The sequence below is a fragment of the Camellia sinensis genome, chromosome 9 (genome assembly GCF_055761805.1).
Source record: "Camellia sinensis isolate YWXY chromosome 9, ASM5576180v1, whole genome shotgun sequence".
NCBI classification, from domain to species: domain Eukaryota; kingdom Viridiplantae; phylum Streptophyta; class Magnoliopsida; order Ericales; family Theaceae; genus Camellia; species Camellia sinensis.
In genome coordinates, this window is record NC_138969.1 from 38,582,679 (window position 1) to 38,595,872 (window position 13,194).

General features: G+C 33.6%; 1 protein-coding gene across 2 annotated transcripts; it reads left to right on the plus strand.

Moving 5' to 3' along the window:
* The first annotated feature begins 884 nt into the window (after positions 1-884).
* Positions 885-10,110, plus strand: LOC114279655 (SGNH hydrolase-type esterase superfamily protein). Of its 2 annotated transcripts, none has more exons than XM_028221934.2 (7): positions 885-1,368; positions 1,709-1,948; positions 6,645-6,712; positions 6,831-6,995; positions 7,583-7,727; positions 8,073-8,137; positions 9,901-10,110. In XM_028221934.2, exons 1-6 carry the CDS (start codon positions 1,270-1,272, stop codon positions 8,097-8,099), a joined length of 744 nt encoding a protein of 247 aa, XP_028077735.2. In that variant the 5' UTR covers positions 885-1,269; the 3' UTR covers positions 8,100-8,137; positions 9,901-10,110. The 2 variants fall into 2 exon arrangements, with proteins under 2 accessions (XP_028077735.2, XP_082742711.1); XM_082886585.1 differs by having other exon boundaries at positions 9,930-10,110.
* The last annotated feature ends 3,084 nt before the right edge of the window (positions 10,111-13,194 follow it).

Here is a 13,194-nt window from a genome sequence, read left to right on the forward strand (position 1 = left end):
GGTTTGAGTTTTCTGAATTAAGTTTTTTGAAAACTGACTTTTTTGTTTTTCGTATTTTTTTGTTTTTAGTGAATATTTTTAAAATTTTAAACATTTTTTTAGTTTTTTAGATGCACCTTACTTAGATGTATCTAAAAAGTAAAAAATTTATGAAAAAATATTTTAAAAAATTAATATATAGATAAAAATACAAAAAATGTACTGAATTCTCGTATTTTTTTTTGTATTTTTGGTATTTAGTGAATTTTTAAAAGGTTTTTTTCATAAATTTTTTACTTTTTAAGTATATTTATGTTAGGTATATCTAAAAATTAAAAAAATTGCTTAAAATATTAAAAAAATTCATTATAAACAAAAAAATACGGAAAATAAGAAGGTAGAATTTTCTGAAAACTGTTTTCAGAAAAAACGAAACCAAACAAGCTGAATAGAACTTATAAAAATAAAGTATAGAAGATTATGGTGGGAGGAAAAAAAAAAAAAAATTACTACAAAGTTATGAAAACTTTGTTAGAAGTGTCGAATATTTTCTAACATCAATATCATAAAGCAATACTTAAATCTCAACCATGTAAATTTTGTTAGAAATAGCAAATATTTTCTAGAAAAATGCCTCCGACCCCCCAGTGGGGGTGCTGGGGGATCGTGCGTGTAAGGCCTTGATTGGACAAAAAAAAAAAAAAATTTGTTTTTTGTTTTTTTTTTATTTTCAACCAATAAAATCACGTCATGGAGATTTGTAATATTGTACTATTTTCTAATATCAATATCATAAAGGAATACTTAAATCTCAACCATATAAATTTTGTTAGAAGTGTCAAATATTTTCTAACATCAACATCATAGAGCAACACTTAAATCTCAACCATGTCAATTCAGATTCTAAGTAATTTTTAAAGAAAGAGAAAACATAATTGCCTCACCACACGAGCGAGCCCAAAGGCCATAGAAGTTGGAGTAACCAAAACTCTCTCTCTCCTCCTCCCCTCTCTCTCTAGAATTCAGCTTTCTTTCTGCGTTCTGTAATTAAACGGACGACGAGCTGTTATATACATTTGTTGCAGCTTTAATGGAGAGCAATTAGTGCGTATTTAACATAACAGCCAATAGTTACAGAAATTGCGTTTCACTTGTTGCATGCCCACGTGAACTTGGAGAGTTTTTCTCTTTGGATTCACCTATTAAACATAGACACATCACTTCGAATTCAAAACCCAAAAAGGTCAAGAAAAATTTCATTTCATTTGAATTCATCAGAGATCAAAAAAAATGAGACCGAAGATCTATCTCTTTGGTGACTCCATCACTGAAGAGTCCTTCGACGATGGCGGCTGGGGTTCCTCTCTTGCTCACCACTTCTCTCGCTCGGTATATACACTTACACACACACACACACACACACACACACACACACACACACATATATATAGATGTCTGTAAATTTGTGTATTTTGTGATTGTTTTGAATTGGGTTTTCTCTGTTTTTTGTGGGTTTTTGATGTTATGAAATGGGTGCATGTAGATATCTGTGAATGTGTATTTTGTGATTGTTTTGAATTGGGTTTGCTTTGTTATTTGTGGGTTTTTGATGTTTTCAATTGGGTACATATAGAATGTGTATTTCAAATGGGTTTTCTCTGTTTTTTGTGGTTTTTTTTTTCGATGTTTTGAAATTGATTTTTTTTTTTTTTTTGATGATGATGATCAGGTGGATGTTGTGTTAAGGGGGTATAGTGGGTACAATACGAGGTGGGCTCTGAAGGTGGTGGAGAAGGTGTTTCCGTCGGAGACGGAGGAAGGGAGTGGTGGTGGTGCGGCGGCGCCGGTGGCGGTGACGGTGTTCTTTGGGGCGAATGATGCTTGTCTTCCAGATAGATGCTCTAAGTTCCAACACGTCCCCATTGATGAGTACAAAAACAACCTCTTTTCCATTGTCTCCTTCCTCAAGGTACCTCCCTTCTCTCTCCAAGAATACACGCACACATACAAAACTGATCCAGAGACACGTGAACATCCTTTGTAACAGTATCTGAATTTACAGATTTTTTCTTTTTCTGAGAGGATTTTTTGTCTTAAAAGTTATTTTTTGTGTAATTTTTTTTTTAAAAAAAGTTTTAGTGTTATCTACTTTATACAAATTAAAATATTAAAAAAAAAAATTCAATTTTTAAAAAAAAAAAAATACCAATAACGATTTTTATGTTTATTGTTTTTGTGAAACAGAATTGCCTTAAACCACAATTTTATTTATTTATTAACAATTTTGGGTTGTTAGTGATTAAAAACAAATGTGGGTTTTGCATAACATGTTTTTCTCACTCTCTTTTTTTTATTTTTATTTTTATTTTTATATATCAATCGTCAAATTATGCTGTTGTGTTAAAAGAAAGGACAAAAAAATTTCCCTCCTTGATCAAATATTACTACATAGTTTAAATTCTCCGTTTTATTATTTCTTTCTTATGTTATCTCTCTTTAAATTTATAAAATTATGCGAATAGAATGGAGGATATTTTTGTAAATTTCTTATTTCAATTATTCTTTATATTATGGGGGTGGCATTAAACTATGATAAATTCTATTGTTGAACAAAATTTGGTGGATTGTGGAAGTTTAACTGTCAGAATTTCATTAAAAAAGTACACAAGTTGCACACAGAAGAGTTGGGAAAAAAAAGGTTAAAAACTGAATTGGAGCCTACAAGTAGTTGTAATATATATGTCACTATATATATATAGACACACTTGTATATATATATGTCATTTGTGTGTAAGGTGAGTTTTCCTCTATTGTGGAAGTATGAATTGGTCAACAAAGTTTGGTGAGAGTGAATCTATCACAAAAAACTTTAATCACTATATTGGACAAGTGGTCCCATGGAGGATCCTTTGAACGGGCACTGGTGCCAATCAAAGCGAAACCGGTTCTTATGTTCAGAATCTCCCCTATCAAATCACTTCTCTATCGTTGGATTAGTCTTCCCCGGATTTGATCATGTGACAGAAGAAATTTGAGACAGGAGATATGAGACGGAGGACAGGGCATCCTCTGTCCGGTTGTTTTTGTTTAGGCTGATAATTTTATTTGTATTTTATGCCGAGTTGGGTGCACAGTTCTGTCATGCTCTGTTGGTTAGGGATTGTATCACATCACATGCATAAAACTTAGTGACACTAGGTTGTGAGTCAGCAATTTTTTTATTTTTTATTTTGTTAGATACTCAATCTTTAGTTGGATTTGTTGATAGTTCTTTAAATTAAACAAATACATACTGATTAGTATTGCTCTTCTTTAGGCCATCTTAATCTCTCTCTATGAGAGATTAGGTTAGGCTTTTGTTTTTCTTTTTTCACTTGTCATTATGGGTCCATGCCAAAATCTGCCATCCTCGATGTGTTTGCATGCGTGTGTTTGCGTTCACGCTTTTCTTTTCTTTTCTTTTCTTTTTGGCTCGTATGTGTGCACATTCATGCACACATGTATCATGTTTATATATAATGACTTCTTTGTTAGAGAATTAGAGAGCCCACAAGCGCATAACAATACTGGCTCAATCTATTAGGGAGAAACTCTAGAGTCCACAAATGTCATATCAAGATCCAGCATACATTATTTGTAACTCATATTCACTTAAAAGCTTAAGCCTAAGTGGAGAGCCCATCTAATGTATATTACGACTCATCTCTTTTACTCTTTATCCGATGTGGAACTCTACCTTCACACATGCTTAAACATTCCTATTATGGATGTTCATGTTAGTGATAGGGCTAGTGTGTATGAGCTGTCAAACTATATATTGCATAAATTTTCAATACACATGTTTGTGGAACTTAGTAATGTTGACAGTCTGGTGAATCTTGTCTTGGTTTTTGAATTTTGAAATGTGGTTGTTGAGCTTGAAATGGTTTAATACTGAATCCTGTTAAGATTTCAATGTAATGGTCTACTTGTTGTCCTACATGTTGAAATTTGGAGGGTTTAGATTCAGACCACTTAAGCAGAGTCAGTTATATTTTTTACCAATTAGCTGTGTTGGTTGATAGTAACATTCATCACTCTCTCATCTTATTGGATGGTAATTACTAGTTTAAAATTATTATATACTTTGAATCTGTAGACAAGAGCATTGTTGTGCTCAAAAGTTCTCTTTCACAATTGACTTTAGGTTTTTTCTATATGAAGGGTAAGTAACCTTGTGCACTAATCAAGACAGCAATAAAATAGCATGTCAGACATATGTAATGTTAATACATTTTTAATCCTCGGTATGCATCAAGATGGACTAGCATTTAGAGTCTCCGTTGAATCAACTACAAAATGTACGCATGAAATGGAAGGATAAATAGCACTAAATCTGGGCTTCAAATATTTTATTTGCATTGAGTGGAGAGGAGAGATTTTTGTTGAAAGTATTTAGGTTTGGATTGAGTATCGTCTATCATCCCCAGAAGATGGAACTAGATTGTTAATTAACGTACATAAATAAGAAAGTGGTCTGTGGAGGATCCATTATAAAGGAATTTTAATTTGTGAGGTCCATTTATTGCTCGTTGTTTGCCACTAAATTGTTGCTAAATTGTGAGATGTGCATTGTGCTATTAGCTCCTGTCATTATCGTTAGACACTATGAGGGGACAATGTCATTATCGTTAGACACTACAAGGGACATTGCATCACATCACACACATTTTGTGACCTTTCTCTTTAGTGCTCACACATCTGCTTGTAAATTTTCATACATTTGTTTTACCAAGTAAACAGAAAGCGAAAACGTTTCTGCTCGGACAAATTTCAAACTGAAATGGTATTGGAAATCCATGTCTATCAAAATTTTGTTTCTTACTATGTTGAAATGAGCATGCTGAAATTACTTTGACCATGCAACTCCAGGATTTAATTGACATAATGTTGACTTGATAAATTTTTATTTAGTCTTGTCCTAAGAAGCACAGACACTTCTAAGAAGGTGACGTATCCGTGTCATGTTCGTGTCGGACATCGACACTCTTTGGAGCCTCTTAGGACACGTGCCCGACACTTTTCAAAACATGTCCTATTTTAAAAATCCAGACACTCTTTGGACACTTGGAGGATACACGTGTCTATTGGTTAGACATATGTGAAACTAATTATAAATTTGAACAAAATAACTTAAGATATAATAATAAAACAAAAACCATATAAATTTATAGGAATTAGTGTTACATTCCATTTTTTATTATTTTTGAATGATATATTCACATATATATATATATATAATAAATAAATAAATTCATATATTTCATGCGTGTCCCTCACATGTCGTGTTCTGCATTTTTTGAAAATTAACGTGTCGGCGTGTTCGTGTTGCATTCGTGTCTGTGTCACGTGCTTCTTAGGTCTTGTCTCATGATATGGAGTTGTAAATTGAAATGGTTTATCTATGTTGCTCAACTTCGCAACTGTGGTTAGGTGGTCAGATCTGTGTTGCATTATAGATTTTATATTTTTTTAAATTTAGTCTTCATTTCCAAATATTGCATTATGACTCCCAAAATTAGCTTCGAAAAATTGAATCAAGACCCTCTCATGCTCCGAAGTGTGTCCTTGATGTGTCCTGTGAAAAGAAATTACTAAAAAATGAGCACACCATGTGGCAAGTCGAATATGTGTCCGCACTGTGTTCGTGTCCCATGTGTCTGATATTCTATTTTGAAATGCCGATGCTTTGAAAAATTAAATTAAGATCCTCTCATGCTCTGAAGTGTGTCCTTGACGTGTTCTGTGAAAAGAATTATTAAAAAATGAACACACCATGCGGCATGTTGAACATGTGTCCATGCCATGTCCGTGTCCCATATGTGTCTGATATTCTATTTTGAAATGGCGATGCTTCAGAGTGGTTCATGTTGTTGACTAAGGATCAATAAAGGCTTGCTTTGGATTTTGTGCAATCCTGGTTTGGCTGGTTTTCACTTAGAATCCCATAGGTTCTTATCAATTTGGATAAGATGAGTACTACGATGATTTTCACATAAATCACCACATGAATATATTTATAACTCAACATTTTCTAGGTGAATCATTGAAACTAAGTTGTCCATTGCAGTAATCTCAAGGAAGTGATCCAACCAAATCCAAGGTTGTTAAAATTGGGATCCTAGGTAGGATCGTTGGGAGAGACTTGTGGATCGGATCGTAGAATTGAATCGATGATCGTAAGATTCTACTTTCAATATAAAATAAAATAAAAAGTTATCCATAATGATTATGTATCTTAAATAATTTAAAATTCTGAAAGAAAAATGATAAAATTGATATAATGCATCTTTTATGTTAATATAAACTAGAAGAGATGTTTAGAGAAAAAGTTTAAAGTTATTTTTCTTATATAAATATACACACACACATATATATATATACATATTTAAGAAATAAATAATAAGAATTTCTTTTAATAGAATCAGGATTGTAATAGAATCGGGTTCGTAGTGCGATTCTACACGATTTTATGACTAAGATCACGTTCACTTTAAGATCCTATTGAATTTAAGATCTTAGTGCGACCTAAATCGGGATTCTAATAACCATGACCAAATCTAGTTGTTAATGCTTAATTCAATACTAGGCTCTTTGCTTATGTTTTTCTCTCTATTTGGATTCAGAATCGATGGCCAGGAACTAATATTATCCTCATCACTCCTCCGCCAATTGACGAAGATGGACGCCTTTTGTAAAGTTCTTCTTCGAAACACATGACTTCATTTGTTGGTTTTAATTCTATTGTTTTGTTATCATGCAATTTTTTAACTGGGAAAGGACTAAATTTGTTATTTTTGAAAACATTATAGGCATCCTTTTGTTGAGAATATGTTGGGGTTGCCCGAGAGGACAAATGAGGCTGCTGGTGCTTATGCCAAAGCTTGTGTTTCTGTTGCTGGAGAATGTGGAATTCCAGTGGTGGATCTTTGGACCAAAATGCAGCAGTTTCCTGACTGGCAAAAAGCTTATTTAAGGTATTCTCTTCATTTTCTTGCAATTTTTCGTAGTTTGTGAGTGATTTTCTTGTATTATATCCAAGAATACTTAATGTGCCAATCAGTTATAAGTTAATCTGTTCTGATATATTCCTTTCGGTTATTGGAGATTATCTGTTCTATCATATAAAACCTGCAACTCACTTGGTGAAGGAGAGCTTCTATTCGCACACCACTCGTTTTATCAGTTGACATCCATTTTTTCCATTCGAATATCAACTATCAAACAAAAAGACAATTATTTAGGTATCAAGTGTCAAACTGGATGTTCGTTCCAATGTGATATTAATTGATATCCGAAATTTTGTGTAAACTGATAAACTTTGTAGTATGTAAATAGAAACTCCCTTAGCAAAGCTATGTCACACATTTGTTTTCATGCCCAAATTACCCTTGTTTCAAATTTTTATTTTTTTAAGCTTTTTTTCCACTTTTATTGGAAGCTCTTCTCATATCATGGATTAAATTTCACTATGAAATTTCTTTTAATAATGTTCAATACAAGCACACAAAAGCAAGCTATGGAACTCTATGACAATTTTTTTTCATATTATTGTCAAATGCAGAGATGGTTTGCATCTCAGTCAAAGTGGCAACAAGATTGTTTTCGAGGAAGTGATTGGGAAACTGAAGGAGGTGGGCTTGAGTCTGGAAAGTCTACCGATAGATCTGCCACTCATAGCAGAGATCGACCCTAATGACCCCCTTAAGGTTTTTAATAAGAATTGAAATCATAATTATGTTATGAATAACCAACTTACCTTTTGTGGATATTTTTGGCTTATTATTATTTTTTACATAATTATGTTATGAATAACCAACTTTAGTACCTGGTTATATTATGACTGGATGTTCTAGATGCAATTCTTTGAAATTGTGTTCTGGTTAAGTTGGTATAATTTTGTTATTAAATCTCTTCTCTGTTCATCTGATTTGGTAGGTTACTGTTTACAGAAGCAATTTATCTGTTTTTCGAGGCAATGAAAGATGAATTATCTAATGAAACGAAACATAATTGGGTTTGTTTTACTTTTTTTGGTTCCTTTGTGCATTTAGGAAAAATATTTGGCCAACTGGATATGAACCCAATCAAAATTTGGAAGTTGCAGCGATGATGGCAGGTACAAAACTCGAGTTCTATCAGTTTTTTTGAATGAAAGATGATGCATTTTTTAGCTGCAATCTTAGAAATGTCTTTCAAGTTACATTACACATGCATGTTTTGATTGATTACGACGAAGAATAACTATCTTTGTATTTGGAGTTTTACAGAGTAAGGTACTATTATAACAATGATAAATTTTAATTCCCCCTCCAAAAAAAAAAAAAAAAAAAATCATAAAAATAAATAAATAACTTATGGGAGTCCTTTCCTCAACCAGGAACAATGGGGAAACCTTTAAAATAGTGTATAATATTAAAATTTGTTTAAAAATTATTTTAAAAATAGTAAAAATATTATTTAAAAAATAATGTAAAATATTATTTTAAAAAAGAATTCTTTTTCTTGTATTCAAATAAATTGTTAATAAGACCCTAAAAACAAATTTTTAATTGGCCAGGCTAGCTGCCCAAATCATCGACCCAACCAATTTCTAAAACCTCAGCACAGACCTAACCAATGGGCCAATAGAGGCTGGGCCTCAGGCCTAAATTGACTCAGGTTGGTTGGCCTTTTTATTTTGGGAAAATTGATGATAAATCCAATTTAGAGGGTGTTTAAGGCATTAGGTTGAGGGTATTTTTTTTATTGGTGAAAAGTTCACCCTTTGTGAAATAGTTTGGTGAGAGATCATTTTACTTACTTGAAGGACATTTTGTTTCCAATTGTACATATGTTTGGTTTTTCGTTGACTATTTGTTAAAGTTATTTTTATTTGTTGAAATTTTTTATCTGTTGAAATTTTTTATTTGTTTGACTTTTTGTTGATGATCTATTCAAATTTTTTTGTTGATTTTTCCAATTTATATTTTTCTATCATCGGTATTGACGCCATCTTCGTCGCCTCTCTCTCTATCTGTTTAAAATATGTAAGTTTCTCTCTCTATCTGTTCATTTTTTTATTTATTCAATTTTTGTACCTTTTTGTTTAAATTTTATCTGTACAAATTTTGTGTTTAAATTTTTATCTATATAAATTTTTTTCTACAATATGTTGAACATATATGTTCAAATCTCTCACGGATCTGTGGTCAAATCATTACAATATATATATATATATATATAGATTTATCTATTCAAATCTCTGTTCTCTCTTCTCTCTCTCTCTCATCCTTATCTGTTTTAAAGTGTTTGACTTGCATTGATGCTACAATTGAAGATCTATGAAAGAAGACATAAACAAGCATCTTTATCTGTTTTAGAGTGTTTGACTTGCATTGATGCTACAATTGAAGATCTGTAAAAGAAGAAGACACAAACAAGCATTTGAAATTGAGCTAATATAAAGGATTGAACTAAAAAAACTATCAACTTAAAGAGAGAGAGAGAGAGAGAGAGAGAGAGAGAGAGAGGAACAACACAATGAAACAACAACAAACAAATTTTTTTTTATCTGTATTAAACACCATAGATTATTCACCAAAAGCACATATTAAACACCACATATTAAACACCATACTAAGATTCGCCAGATCTGAGGAAATGAAGAGAAAATCTGATGAATCTAAGTCTTCACCACTCTTTTTATACACCTCGACTGACTGGAATCATTTCTAGTTTCACATTGTGATTATTCACTAAAAACATACATTAAACACCATAGATGATGATGATGATGATGATGATAAGTAGATGAAATCAAACAAATAAGAACAAATTTCAACTAATGACTCTCCATATATGTATACATATATATATTACCTTGTTCGTGGTGATTTGCAGATTTACGCCACCGACAATGGTGAGATCAGCGGGCAATAAGCAATAAGTTATGAAAGCAAATAGAAAATCAAGATCGTCTGAACAAACTAAAAGTCCATCATACGCTTTGAACTCAGAACCTTCAAGGGGGAGACGAAGATGGTGTCGATGCCATCGCCGACGGCTGAAGATGAGAGAGAATAGAGAGAGTAGAGGAAAGAGAGAGAATGTGGTTTTGGAACCATGAATATGATATATATATATATATATATAAGGGTATTTTAATTATTTTACTTGAGCTTGTCCTTATGGACATGATATTTTATCCTCTGGACCATTGAACAAAGAAAATCTAAAAATAGATTTATCACCCGAGTGCCCTTTTATTTTTATGGGCCCTTGGTAAGATTCATTTTTCGTCCAAAAAATGAAGGGTTAGGTTTCAAGACCTACCCGGAGGTTTGGGCCTAGGTCTGGGCTCGGACTTGGCTCTAATCTTGGATCAAAATTATTTAGTGTCTTTAGGATTATCACGTGACTCATGCCACACATAACCCGCTCACTAATTACCAAATATTATGCCCCTATTATCTTTGTCAATTCTCAACGTAAAGTAGTGTGTCAACCTATTATTTCCATCAATCACAATCTCTTTGAGAACCATTTGACTAGGAGTGTAAAAATGGCCTACGGCCTGTGGACGGCTTGAAACCCGCCCGCAGCCTGGGATGAGCCCGACCCGATTAGGGCCCGGCTCCAGCCCAGCTTAGGATCTTGGGCCTAGGCTTAGGCCATCATTTTGAAATACAACCCAGCCTGCCCGTGGCCTAACCTATCAGCTTGCTCATGGCCCACTCAAAGCTCGCCTTGAGACCCTTCCCGCCCGAGGCCTAGTGCCATTTTTGTTGAAAAAAAAAAAATTTTGGTGAAAAGAATAGAAAAAAATAAAAAAAAATGTTCAAGCCTTGCCCAAGCCTGAGCCCACCGACCCAGCTTGAGGCCAGGCTCATCCAAGGCCCAAATACCTATTGGTCCTGGGCCTAATTTTTTGGCATGTGGGCTAGCCTGGCCCGACCCAAATTTTGACGGGAGCCCGTGTCACGACCCAAATCCACCCCTATAGGTTTAGTACCGTAACCGGCTAGTAATTCTGGGATTACCGAAGGCCTCTTAACAAATTAAGCTAAGTTAAGGGGGCTAGCGGAAACAAATATCAAATACATTGTCCATAGAGCTGTGTAGACATACATGAGACAGAAAATTTAAAACTTATATACATATATGTGACGTCATACTCACATTGGTCTTACGTCACAATTATAGATACAGTCAAAAAGGACTTAGGACTAAATATAGAGTATACAAAAACCGTTTAGACAAACAAAAGAAAACAAAAACTTAAACTTGTTTGTAGAAACACGACCACACTTTAACTCGGAAACCTCCCCGGGAGGCACTACGGTTGGCTGACAAAACAGATCTCCAAGCAATCATCACTGAGCCTAGCCATGCGCCTGATCACCTACATACATAAATAATACAATGAGCTGGAGTTCAGTAAATAATAACAGAGTAAAGGTTTTAATGAATGATGATGTTCGTAACAGATTCAGAAATCAGAGTTCAGAGTCATAAATAGATTCATATTCATATTCAGAATTCACTAATAGTCATACATGGTACATCCATTAGTGCTAACAGAACAGATGACACATAAAGGGACCAGATAACCCATAAAGGGATGTATACAGAGCAGATACAAAGCAGATAATGGTTATGCTTAACCAGTTCCATAATGGAACCTCTGGTACTAGGTAACAGATATCACATGATGCTAAGGATGCCACGAATACATTTTAGAAAGTTGGACAATCAGTTATTTAATCATAGAATACCATTGTAGAAAACAGATCATATCATGTCATTCAAAAAATATTTAAAGTTGAACATAGCTTTATAGACTTATTACTTATAGATAGCTCCAGTAGCAAAACAATCAGAACAGACGGATTAGACAGTCTATGGCGCGTGACATACACAAACACATTGTAGATACACTTTGATACACATGCTCAGAAAACACATAACCCATTTCTTTTCTATCTTGGTGGGTTTCTAACTCTTACCCTTATTATTATATCTTAATTAAGACTTAGGAATGCTTAAGATGCAACGAGGATGTCAAAATGTACTTTGAAACATTTAGCCAAAATTTTGAAAATAGGACAGTTCGCTTGAGTGCAATTTTGGTTGCTCGAGTGGGCCCCTTAGTCTGCAAAACTTCTGAGAGCTCTCATTTTACACTCGAGCACAACTTTGATCGCTCGAGCTAAGGTTCAAAACAAAGGGTGGTCGTTGGAGTGAAACTTTGGTAGCTCGAGCTAACCCTTAAACTCTACAAAAGTACTGGAGCTTGCATTCTTCGCTTGAGCTCAACTTCTACCGCTGGAGTGAAGAGTGCGAATTTTGGAATTTTCAAATTACTCCCTAAGCTCCAAAACTCAAACTTAAAGCTTTAGAACACATCATTTGGGCCCAAAACTTAAGAAAACATGTCTCAACTTGTATAACATCTTGAAATGAAAGCCATTTCGCAAAATCAAAGCTCAAAAGCAAGCCAATTGTTCAAAATCAAACTTGAAAATTTGGAAACACAACATGCAAGAATTGATATGAACTTCAACCTTTCCAAACATGATCAAATAAGGTAAAATGACATGGAATGTGATGAATTCTCAAAACCAAACTAGAGTTACCACATGCATGAAAGAATTCTTTTGAAAACAACTTCAAAACTTTATGAAATGCACATGCTTGCATGAATTGGTTCCTAATTCCATTCTATAGCTCAATTTCCATGCTAATTCACATATTTCACTTGATTTCATGTACTTAACAACTCAATTACATAACTAAAGGGTTAAAGTCTTACGTTTAAGTCTTAATTTGCAAGAATTCCAAGTTGTTTTTCCCAAATTTCAAATCTCTAGCTTAAGTTCAAGCTAATTCCTCAATCTTACTCTTTTTGGTCTCAAACTCTAGCTCTCCTCCTCTCTCACGTTTATGTTGAGTACAAAAATGATGGAGTGTATATGAGGTGCCTAGAAATCATTTTGGCCTTATATAGGCCCAATTAAGCTTATACTAATTAATTGTCATTAGTGCTAATTAATTTATTATAATTATTTGGTTCCGAATCAGATTTCAATTAAACTTACCATAAATTTCTAAAAATTCCAAATTACACATTAACCTAGACAATTTCGTGATCGGATGCCAATAAGGCTTTCAATTCGTATAGCGAAATAGAAATAT

Excerpts from the sequence above, each read along its gene's own strand:
- LOC114279655 (XM_028221934.2), top strand. The coding sequence starts at position 1,270 with ATGAGACCGAAGATCTATCTCTTTGGTGACTCCATCACTGAAGAGTCC. Across the intron at positions 1,369-1,708 it reads CTCACCACTTCTCTCGCTCG|GTGGATGTTGTGTTAAGGGG; the intron begins GTATATACACTT and ends GATGATGATCAG. Across the intron at positions 6,713-6,830 it reads GACGAAGATGGACGCCTTTT|GCATCCTTTTGTTGAGAATA; the intron begins GTAAAGTTCTTC and ends AAAACATTATAG.